General features: G+C 38.5%; 1 protein-coding gene across 1 annotated transcript; it reads left to right on the top strand.

The window, feature by feature from the left end:
• Positions 1–673: 673 nt before the first annotated feature.
• LOC124371016 (ubiquitin-conjugating enzyme E2 L3-like) lies at positions 674–9,327 on the top strand. Its single transcript, XM_046829327.1, has 2 exons — positions 674–1,000; positions 9,003–9,327. The coding sequence occupies exons 1-2, from the start codon at positions 689–691 to the stop codon at positions 9,150–9,152; spliced, it is 462 nt and encodes a 153-aa protein (XP_046685283.1). The 5' UTR covers positions 674–688; the 3' UTR covers positions 9,153–9,327.
• Positions 9,328–11,514: the final 2,187 nt, after the last annotated feature.

Genomic DNA, 11,514 nt, shown 5'->3' with positions numbered 1-11,514 from the left:
TGTAAATAGATACGACATTCTGAGAGATTTATTCGACTACGACCATTAGTTGGTTACTACAAAGAAGTAGTTAGTCAGGATACCTCGCTTATTATTAACTGCAAGTCTGGTACTGAAGCTTTTAATTTCGAAATATCGACAACAATAAATAATGTAACTACGATAAATTATTATCAAATTTACGATATTTATAGTTGTTTATTTTTGAACTGAGGTTCATGATATGTGCACCATTCATTAATATTCGGGATATTTAGAAGAAAACCACGTGTTTATGTTCCATATTACATATGCTTTTCTATTATTTAACTAACCTACGATTGTGTTTATCTGTAAGACAATAAACTAATCACATTCTGAGATAATTCACTAATTGCAGTAACTTTACAAAACAAGCGGAGTTGTTACTTTTAGTACTACGACGCAAGAGTGCGTCTGTAGCAAAGACTTTTAAAATGGACTTTATATTCTATTTTTCCTCTATGTACGTCTACAAATGGTTTATTTTTAACAGAATAAAAGGATTTAATTCTCCTTGGAACAACTGGGTGAAATAAACAAATGTAAACAAAACATTCACCTGCCGCCAATACAGTATTGTTATTATTTCTATGTAAAGCTTCTTTGCCGTCCGAAATTCTTGTTGATTTTTGAATACACTGTGCGTGAGCATTGGACTTTCTGCCTCATGGCTTTCTCTCGGCGGCTGCTGATAACAGAACTGGAGGATATCCGGAAACTGCAATTGCCCTATTTCACCAACATCCAAGTAAACCAGTCCAACTTCTTGGTCTGGCAAGGACTCATAGTACCTCAGGAGAAGCCCTACGACAAGGGCGCCTTCCTGGTCGAGATAACCTTTGCTCCTGAGTACCCTTTCAAGCCGCCCAAGGTCATCTTCCGCACCAAGATTTACCACCCTAACGTCAGCGAGGATGGTCAGATCTGCCTACCCCTTCTACAGCCGGAGAACTGGAAGCCAGCAACGAGACTGGAACAGGTATACACTGGAACTTGAATAGAGTTAAATATTCCATAACAACAACGAGAGCGACTACTTGATATTTCACTGTAGAACAACACAATTTAAAATGCTGTGACGTGCCATAAAATTGTTGATAGCCATATTTATTATTATTATTACTTTTTTTTTTAAGGAGAAGCCGATTTCCTTTTAAGCCTTATTCTGCCCGTCCTCATGGTCCACTGGTCTGTGCGAGGATCTTATCAAACAGAATAAGGGGGAGAGTCTATTACAGTACAAGGTGGATAGTACTAGTAAAGAGTGCAAAGGTCACACAGAGGATTCGAATCTGCGATATCTCTGACTCAGACTCAAAGTCCAACGTCTTAGACCGCTGTGCCATTGGCCATGTGTCACTGTAGGCCATCTAGGAAAACTATACCAAATTTCAGTTAATTTTTTTTAATCAGATAAAAATTACCTATGTTCTACTAGAAAAGATCTGTTATTATGAAATTTTAGTAAAATTACAATGAAAATTGTGATTTCTTTCGAAAGAATGGTGAGTGAGGCAAATAGTTCAGAAATACTCATTAGCCGTATCCATTTCAATAAATTAGCCTCTAACGTTAAATACACCTACCGATTTCAGTATTGTGCTTATTTTAAAAATCTATTTAGTATTAGCTCCTAGAGGTATTTCTAGTCAATTAGTGAAAAATGTAAACGAACCTTCACTGTAGTAGAAATTGGAAAAAGTAGCTTTGCCTACAAAATTATTTTGAGACCTACCAACAATTGTTTAAATTATAACTTTTTCTCCGAAACAAAATAAGAAATGAATTATGTATGCTGAGATAAAGTCTAATAGTATCTACAAACAATTAAAAAATTAAAATGTAATTGATGGCTGAGCATTACCGAAGCCTATTACTCAAGGGTCTGGAAACATTTCACTTCTCTCTGTCCGCACGATACTTCTAAAACAAACTTACCTGTAGACTTGAGATTGTGCATTAAGCTCCATCTCTATATGTGGGATACTGAGTATCATGGTAGTACCACTTCCTGGGATTTGTCTGAGCGTTAGCGAAGCCTATTACTCAAGGGTCTGGAAACATTTCACTTCTCTCTGTCCGCACGATACTTCTAAAACAAACTTACCTGTAGACTTGAGATTGTGCATTAAGCTCCATCTCTATATGTGGGATACTGAGTATCATGGTAGTACCACTTCCTGGGATTTGTCTGAGCGTTAGCGAAGCCTATTACTCAAGGGTCTGGAAACATTTCACTTCTCTCTGTCCGCACGATACTTCTAAAACAAACTTACCTGTAGACTTGAGATTGTGCATTAAGCTCCATCTCTATATGTGGGATACTGAGTATCATGGTAGTACCACTTCCTGGGATTTGTCTGAGCGTTAGCGAAGCCTATTACTCAAGGGTCTGGAAACATTGCACTTCTCTCTGTCCGCACGATACTTCTAAAACAAACTTACCTGTAGACTTGAGATTGTGCATTAAGCTCCATCTCTATATGTGGGATACTGAGTATCATGGTAGTACCACTTCCTGGGATTTGTCTGAGCGTTAGCGAAGCCTATTACTCAAGGGTCTGGAAACATTTCACTTCTCTCTGTCCGCACGATACTTCTAAAACAAACTTACCTGTAGACTTGAGATTGTGCATTAAGCTCCATCTCTATATGTGGGATACTGAGTATCATGGTAGTACCACTTCCTGGGATTTGTCTGAGCGTTAGCGAAGCCTATTACTCAAGGGTCTGGAAACATTTCACTTCTCTCTGTCCGCACGATACTTCTAAAACAAACTTACCTGTAGACTTGAGATTGTGCATTAAGCTCCATCTCTATATGTGGGATACTGAGTATCATTATAGTACCACTTCCTGGGATTTGTCTGAGCGTTAGCGAAGCCTATTACTCAAGGGTCTGGAAACATTTCACTTCTGACTGTCCGCACGATACTTCTAAAACAAACTTACCTGTAGACTTGAGATTGTGCATTAAGCTCCATCTCTATATGTGGGATACTGAGTATCATGGTAGTACCACTTCCTGGGATTTGTCTGAGCGTTAGCGAAGCCTATTACTCAAGGGTCTGGAAACATTTCACTTCTCTCTGTCCGCACGATACTTCTAAAACAAACTTACCTGTAGACTTGAGATTGTGCATTAAGCTCCATCTCTATATGTGGGATACTGAGTATCATGGTAGTACCACTTCCTGGGATTTGTCTGAGCGTTAGCGAAGCCTATTACTCAAGGGTCTGGAAACATTTCACTTCTCTCTGTCCGCACGATACTTCTAAAACAAACTTACCTGTAGACTTGAGATTGTGCATTAAGCTCCATCTCTATATGTGGGATACTGAGTATCATGGTAGTACCACTTCCTGGGATTTGTCTGAGCGTTAGCGAAGCCTATTACTCAAGGGTCTGGAAACATTTCACTTCTCTCTGTCCGCACGATACTTCTAAAACAAACTTACCTGTAGACTTGAGATTGTGCATTAAGCTCCATCTCTATATGTGGGATACTGAGTATCATGGTAGTACCACTTCCTGGGATTTGTCTGAGCGTTAGCGAAGCCTATTACTCAAGGGTCTGGAAACATTTCACTTCTCTCTGTCCGCACGATACTTCTAAAACAAACTTACCTGTAGACTTGAGATTGTGCATTAAGCTCCATCTCTATATGTGGGATACTGAGTATCATGGTAGTACCACTTCCTGGGATTTGTCTGAGCGTTAGCGAAGCCTATTACTCAAGGGTCTGGAAACATTTCACTTCTCTCTGTCCGCACGATACTTCTAAAACAAACTTACCTGTAGACTTGAGATTGTGCATTAAGCTCCATCTCTATATGTGGGATACTGAGTATCATTATAGTACCACTTCCTGGGATTTGTCTGAGCGTTAGCGAAGCCTATTACTCAAGGGTCTGGAAACATTTCACTTCTCTCTGTCCGCACGATACTTCTAAAACAAACTTACCTGTAGACTTGAGATTGTGCATTAAGCTCCATCTCTATATGTGGGATACTGAGTATCATTATAGTACCACTTCCTGGGATTTGTCTGAGCGTTAGCGAAGCCTATTACTCAATGGGGTCTGGAAACATTGCACTTCTCTCTGTCCGCACGATACTTCTAAAACAAACTTACCTGTAGACTTGAGATTGTGCATTAAGCTCCATCTCTATATGTGGGATACTGAGTATCATGGTAGTACCACTTCCTGGGATTTGTCTGAGCGTTAGCGAAGCCTATTACTCAAGGGTCTGGAAACATTTCACTTCTCTCTGTCCGCACGATACTTCTAAAACAAACTTACCTGTAGACTTGAGATTGTGCATTAAGCTCCATCTCTATATGTGGGATACTGAGTATCATGGTAGTACCACTTCCTGGGATTTGTCTGAGCGTTAGCGAAGCCTATTACTCAAGGGTCTGGAAACATTTCACTTCTCTCTGTCCGCACGATACTTCTAAAACAAACTTACCTGTAGACTTGAGATTGTGCATTAAGCTCCATCTCTATATGTGGGATACTGAGTATCATTATAGTACCACTTCCTGGGATTTGTCTGAGCGTTAGCGAAGCCTATTACTCAAGGGTCTGGAAACATTTCACTTCTCTCTGTCCGCACGATACTTCTAAAACAAACTTACCTGTAGACTTGAGATTGTGCATTAAGCTCCATCTCTATATGTGGGATACTGAGTATCATGGTAGTACCACTTCCTGGGATTTGTCTGAGCGTTAGCGAAGCCTATTACTCAAGGGTCTGGAAACATTTCACTTCTGACTGTCCGCACGATACTTCTAAAACAAACTTACCTGTAGACTTGAGATTGTGCATTAAGCTCCATCTCTATATGTGGGATACTGAGTATCATGGTAGTACCACTTCCTGGGATTTGTCTGAGCGTTAGCGAAGCCTATTACTCAAGGGTCTGGAAACATTTCACTTCTCTCTGTCCGCACGATACTTCTAAAACAAACTTACCTGTAGACTTGAGATTGTGCATTAAGCTCCATCTCTATATGTGGGATACTGAGTATCATGGTAGTACCACTTCCTGGGATTTGTCTGAGCGTTAGCGAAGCCTATTACTCAAGGGTCTGGAAACATTTCACTTCTCTCTGTCCGCACGATACTTCTAAAACAAACTTACCTGTAGACTTGAGATTGTGCATTAAGCTCCATCTCTATATGTGGGATACTGAGTATCATGGTAGTACCACTTCCTGGGATTTGTCTGAGCGTTAGCGAAGCCTATTACTCAAGGGTCTGGAAACATTTCACTTCTGACTGTCCGCACGATACTTCTAAAACAAACTTACCTGTAGACTTGAGATTGTGCATTAAGCTCCATCTCTATATGTGGGATACTGAGTATCATGGTAGTACCACTTCCTGGGATTTGTCTGAGCGTTAGCGAAGCCTATTACTCAAGGGTCTGGAAACATTTCACTTCTCTCTGTCCGCACGATACTTCTAAAACAAACTTACCTGTAGACTTGAGATTGTGCATTAAGCTCCATCTCTATATGTGGGATACTGAGTATCATGGTAGTACCACTTCCTGGGATTTGTCTGAGCGTTAGCGAAGCCTATTACTCAAGGGTCTGGAAACATTTCACTTCTCTCTGTCCGCACGATACTTCTAAAACAAACTTACCTGTAGACTTGAGATTGTGCATTAAGCTCCATCTCTATATGTGGGATACTGAGTATCATGGTAGTACCACTTCCTGGGATTTGTCTGAGCGTTAGCGAAGCCTATTACTCAAGGGTCTGGAAACATTTCACTTCTCTCTGTCCGCACGATACTTCTAAAACAAACTTACCTGTAGACTTGAGATTGTGCATTAAGCTCCATCTCTATATGTGGGATACTGAGTATCATGGTAGTACCACTTCCTGGGATTTGTCTGAGCGTTAGCGAAGCCTATTACTCAAGGGTCTGGAAACATTTCACTTCTCTCTGTCCGCACGATACTTCTAAAACAAACTTACCTGTAGACTTGAGATTGTGCATTAAGCTCCATCTCTATATGTGGGATACTGAGTATCATGGTAGTACCACTTCCTGGGATTTGTCTGAGCGTTAGCGAAGCCTATTACTCAAGGGTCTGGAAACATTTCACTTCTGACTGTCCGCACGATACTTCTAAAACAAACTTACCTGTAGACTTGAGATTGTGCATTAAGCTCCATCTCTATATGTGGGATACTGAGTATCATGGTAGTACCACTTCCTGGGATTTGTCTGAGCGTTAGCGAAGCCTATTACTCAAGGGTCTGGAAACATTTCACTTCTCTCTGTCCGCACGATACTTCTAAAACAAACTTACCTGTAGACTTGAGATTGTGCATTAAGCTCCATCTCTATATGTGGGATACTGAGTATCATGGTAGTACCACTTCCTGGGATTTGTCTGAGCGTTAGCGAAGCCTATTACTCAAGGGTCTGGAAACATTTCACTTCTCTCTGTCCGCACGATACTTCTAAAACAAACTTACCTGTAGACTTGAGATTGTGCATTAAGCTCCATCTCTATATGTGGGATACTGAGTATCATGGTAGTACCACTTCCTGGGATTTGTCTGAGCGTTAGCGAAGCCTATTACTCAAGGGTCTGGAAACATTTCACTTCTCTCTGTCCGCACGATACTTCTAAAACAAACTTACCTGTAGACTTGAGATTGTGCATTAAGCTCCATCTCTATATGTGGGATACTGAGTATCATGGTAGTACCACTTCCTGGGATTTGTCTGAGCGTTAGCGAAGCCTATTACTCAATGGTCTGGAAACATTGCACTTCTGACTGTCCGCACGATACTTCTAAAACAAACTTACCTGTAGACTTGAGATTGTGCATTAAGCTCCATCTCTATATGTGGGATACTGAGTATCATTATAGTACCACTTCCTGGGATTTGTCTGAGCGTTAGCGAAGCCTATTACTCAAGGGTCTGGAAACATTTCACTTCTCTCTGTCCGCACGATACTTCTAAAACAAACTTACCTGTAGACTTGAGATTGTGCATTAAGCTCCATCTCTATATGTGGGATACTGAGTATCATGGTAGTACCACTTCCTGGGATTTGTCTGAGCGTTAGCGAAGCCTATTACTCAAGGGTCTGGAAACATTTCACTTCTGACTGTCCGCACGATACTTCTAAAACAAACTTACCTGTAGACTTGAGATTGTGCATTAAGCTCCATCTCTATATGTGGGATACTGAGTATCATGGTAGTACCACTTCCTGGGATTTGTCTGAGCGTTAGCGAAGCCTATTACTCAAGGGTCTGGAAACATTTCACTTCTCTCTGTCCGCACGATACTTCTAAAACAAACTTACCTGTAGACTTGAGATTGTGCATTAAGCTCCATCTCTATATGTGGGATACTGAGTATCATTATAGTACCACTTCCTGGGATTTGTCTGAGCGTTAGCGAAGCCTATTACTCAAGGGTCTGGAAACATTTCACTTCTCTCTGTCCGCACGATACTTCTAAAACAAACTTACCTGTAGACTTGAGATTGTGCATTAAGCTCCATCTCTATATGTGGGATACTGAGTATCATGGTAGTACCACTTCCTGGGATTTGTCTGAGCGTTAGCGAAGCCTATTACTCAAGGGTCTGGAAACATTTCACTTCTCTCTGTCCGCACGATACTTCTAAAACAAACTTACCTGTAGACTTGAGATTGTGCATTAAGCTCCATCTCTATATGTGGGATACTGAGTATCATTATAGTACCACTTCCTGGGATTTGTCTGAGCGTTAGCGAAGCCTATTACTCAAGGGTCTGGAAACATTTCACTTCTCTCTGTCCGCACGATACTTCTAAAACAAACTTACCTGTAGACTTGAGATTGTGCATTAAGCTCCATCTCTATATGTGGGATACTGAGTATCATTATAGTACCACTTCCTGGGATTTGTCTGAGCGTTAGCGAAGCCTATTACTCAAGGGTCTGGAAACATTTCACTTCTCTCTGTCCGCACGATACTTCTAAAACAAACTTACCTGTAGACTTGAGATTGTGCATTAAGCTCCATCTCTATATGTGGGATACTGAGTATCATTATAGTACCACTTCCTGGGATTTGTCTGAGCGTTAGCGAAGCCTATTACTCAAGGGTCTGGAAACATTTCACTTCTCTCTGTCCGCACGATACTTCTAAAACAAACTTACCTGTAGACTTGAGATTGTGCATTAAGCTCCATCTCTATATGTGGGATACTGAGTATCATTATAGTACCACTTCCTGGGATTTGTCTGAGCGTTAGCGAAGCCTATTACTCAAGGGTCTGGAAACATTTCACTTCTCTCTGTCCGCACGATACTTCTAAAACAAACTTACCTGTAGACTTGAGATTGTGCATTAAGCTCCATCTCTATATGTGGGATACTGAGTATCATTATAGTACCACTTCCTGGGATTTGTCTGAGCGTTAGCGAAGCCTATTACTCAAGGGTCTGGAAACATTTCACTTCTCTCTGTCCGCACGATACTTCTAAAACAAACTTACCTGTAGACTTGAGATTGTGCATTAAGCTCCATCTCTATATGTGGGATACTGAGTATCATTATAGTACCACTTCCTGGGATTTGTCTGTAGCGAATACTTTTACATAAGTCTTGTGGCTAGCCTTTCTTGCAAGGAGAAAGTAGGAGAATAAAAACATTTTTAAATAAACTCAGTACACTCATAAGAGATTTTAAAATTTAAAAATTTTATACAATTAGCCTAACTATCCCAACACATACAATATTTGATGAACAATAATGTGAATTTAGCAAGATATCTCCAGAACTACTTCATCTGTATACTTGAAATTTTGTTGCATAGTACACTTGCATGTACCCCTAGCTTGTAAATAGCAACATGGACAAAAATTAACTTTAGTCACATTGTAGGCTACATTATATACATTGTTACTAAAAACTATCGATGTTTAAGTTGTTGTATCGTTGATAGGTTATAGAAAGCCTTGTGGCAATGATACACAGTCCCCAGCCCGACCATCCCTTGCGTCCAGACTTAGCTGCGGAATATGTCCAGAACAAAAAGAAGTTCTTCAGAGTCGCTGAACGGTTCACAGTCGAATACGGAGAGAGCAGGCCGTGAAAATAGTGATTAAAAATGTGTTGTTCATTGCTCTTGTGCATTTACAGTGGCTCAGACAGATTGAACTATAAACTGTAGAGTTTTCTTATCGTCCAGATGAAAACATAATTTAGTTTAGTTTTTAAATGTTTAGTGTTGCAGTCGAGGTTGGATTGAAATAAATTTTATTGCACTATTCAATTGTTGTGATTTGACATCATTGTGTTATATGAGCATTTAAAATGAACAGGACCGATGTTTTGAGAACATGTTTGGTATTCATTTAAGAACAAGGATATTATGAAAACTGAATAACCCCACTATAACAATGATGATAGAAGATTAAATAAATAAACAATCAATACAAATGTCAAAATACAAAATATAAAACAGTCAGGAAAAAAATCTTCTACACTATGGTAAAACGCATGCCACCTATTGAATGTACCATTTTTTGATCCAACACAATAATTATCAAGTAAGTCATACCGTTTAGATAAACTAAGATAATGATCAATTACGGTAACTCATTACCCCCCCCCCATCCAACAGGATACTCCAGAAAGATGTTGACGACCTGCTAGGTCCACTAGTTCCAGACCATAGCACCCAAAGTGTCCAATACGTATCAAAAATATTTCAATGAAACATAGATAATGTTCCACTTATGTTTCAAAACTTGTTGGTTTCAGTTTTAGATGTTTGCTTAAAAACAGTAAACTTCATATATTAAATGATCTTCTGAACGCAACAATAACACGTTATAATTCGTATTCTATATGCATTTGTTCTTTTAACTGCAACAATTCAATCAATACAGTTGTATATACAGGGTGCAAAAATGTCCCCCATGGGCTTGATAATTCCCGAATGATTACAGGTAAAGCAATAAAATTTGGTACATATTTACTGCACATATTAATCTACTTTTTGAAGTAGCTACCAATTTTGTCATGTCCGGGGGTGGTTCACAAGAAACCAGAAGAAAATCTTAAATGAGAGCATAGGTTGAGTAGTACATCAAATAAAAGGCCTTTGTTAGTACAATGCCGTAAATCCGACCTCAAAATGTTCACTCTAAAAATTATGCTGGTTTGCAGTTTGAAACATTTGCAATATAGATCCTGTTTCAAATGGTTTAATATTCTTGTCTTGACTCCATTATATCATTATGATCATTATAAAGGGGTTGTTTATAGTAGAGATTGGTACCAGTTATTATAGTAGAAAGTTCTTATTTGTAGGTTTGGCTATGAACTTTACTCGATTTACATCTTACATTACACTTTTAAACGATGTACAACTAGAGTTAGCTATACTTACGTTAAACCTTTTTTGTTTTACTCCTTTGTAGACCATCCTCCATTGGATATCAAGAGTCACTAACTACCTTAAAATCAATTTCTTAGGTTCAAGTTTTATTTCTTTATCTGTAATCGTTCAGGAATTATCTTTTATTAAACTCTGTATAAAACATACTGAAAACAAAAACATAGTATTAAAGTTTTATATTATTTATGTATCGTTTGCCAAAATATCTCAGGTTTCTTGGTCATTTTGTTTAAAATTTATCTGTATTGTCTAACAAGTAAATAATATCAGTCTAATGACATTGTCCAATATAGGTTGTCCCTTAATTCTCTGGACAAGGGTGTATCACACTATTTCTCAAACCAAGACAAATCGAACGCATTTCACCATATTAACATGGCTCTCCAGTGCTTAGTTTCCCACCTGTATTTATATAATCTTATGAGTTAATGCATTAAATCCTACCGAATTTGGGTTATATGTCTATGGTAACGAGGTCATTAACTACAAAATATAATATATTATCTTAAATAATTTCCAAATGAAGCCATTGAAACTGTTAAACTCCGAATATATTGAAACCCTGTAATTTTATCAAAGAATTTAAAGTTTTTTTTGTGGATTTTATAATAAATACACATACAAAATTATTTGTAATCAAATAACAAATAACTGACTTAGAGCAGATTCGCTGTGACAAAAAATGGCCCACATTTGAGGTTCTAAGCGAATAGCTAACAATACAAAAATCAATAAACGACAGCTCCAGAATATCTTATGCCTAGAGAGATGGGAAACTAAGCTCCAAAGACACATGTTTATATGGTGAACTGCGTTTTTGTCTTGACTTGATACCTTTGTCCAAAGAGTTGCAGGACATATGATTGATTATTACTACTACATTACTAACACCTTTCATGTTATATAGCCAGAACCTATGTTATTAATATTAGCATATTTATATAAATATTTTATTGATTTATAAAAATTTATTTATAATATAAATATTATATGTGTAACTTTTACAGCAACAATTAAGTTATATTTCAATTTCCCGTTTATTTCTTGTCTA

Source organism: Homalodisca vitripennis, unplaced genomic scaffold (genome assembly GCF_021130785.1).
Source record: "Homalodisca vitripennis isolate AUS2020 unplaced genomic scaffold, UT_GWSS_2.1 ScUCBcl_828;HRSCAF=3625, whole genome shotgun sequence".
Lineage (NCBI taxonomy): Eukaryota > Metazoa > Arthropoda > Insecta > Hemiptera > Cicadellidae > Homalodisca > Homalodisca vitripennis.
Note: the sequence above shows the minus strand (reverse complement) of the source record. Positions and strands in the feature narration are given on the sequence as shown.

Coding starts and splice junctions, on each gene's coding strand:
- LOC124371016 (XM_046829327.1), top strand. CDS start 689: ATGGCTTTCTCTCGGCGGCTGCTGATAACAGAACTGGAGGATATCCGG. Junction 1,001..9,002: donor CAGCAACGAGACTGGAACAG/GTATACACTGGA, acceptor TATCGTTGATAG/GTTATAGAAAGCCTTGTGGC.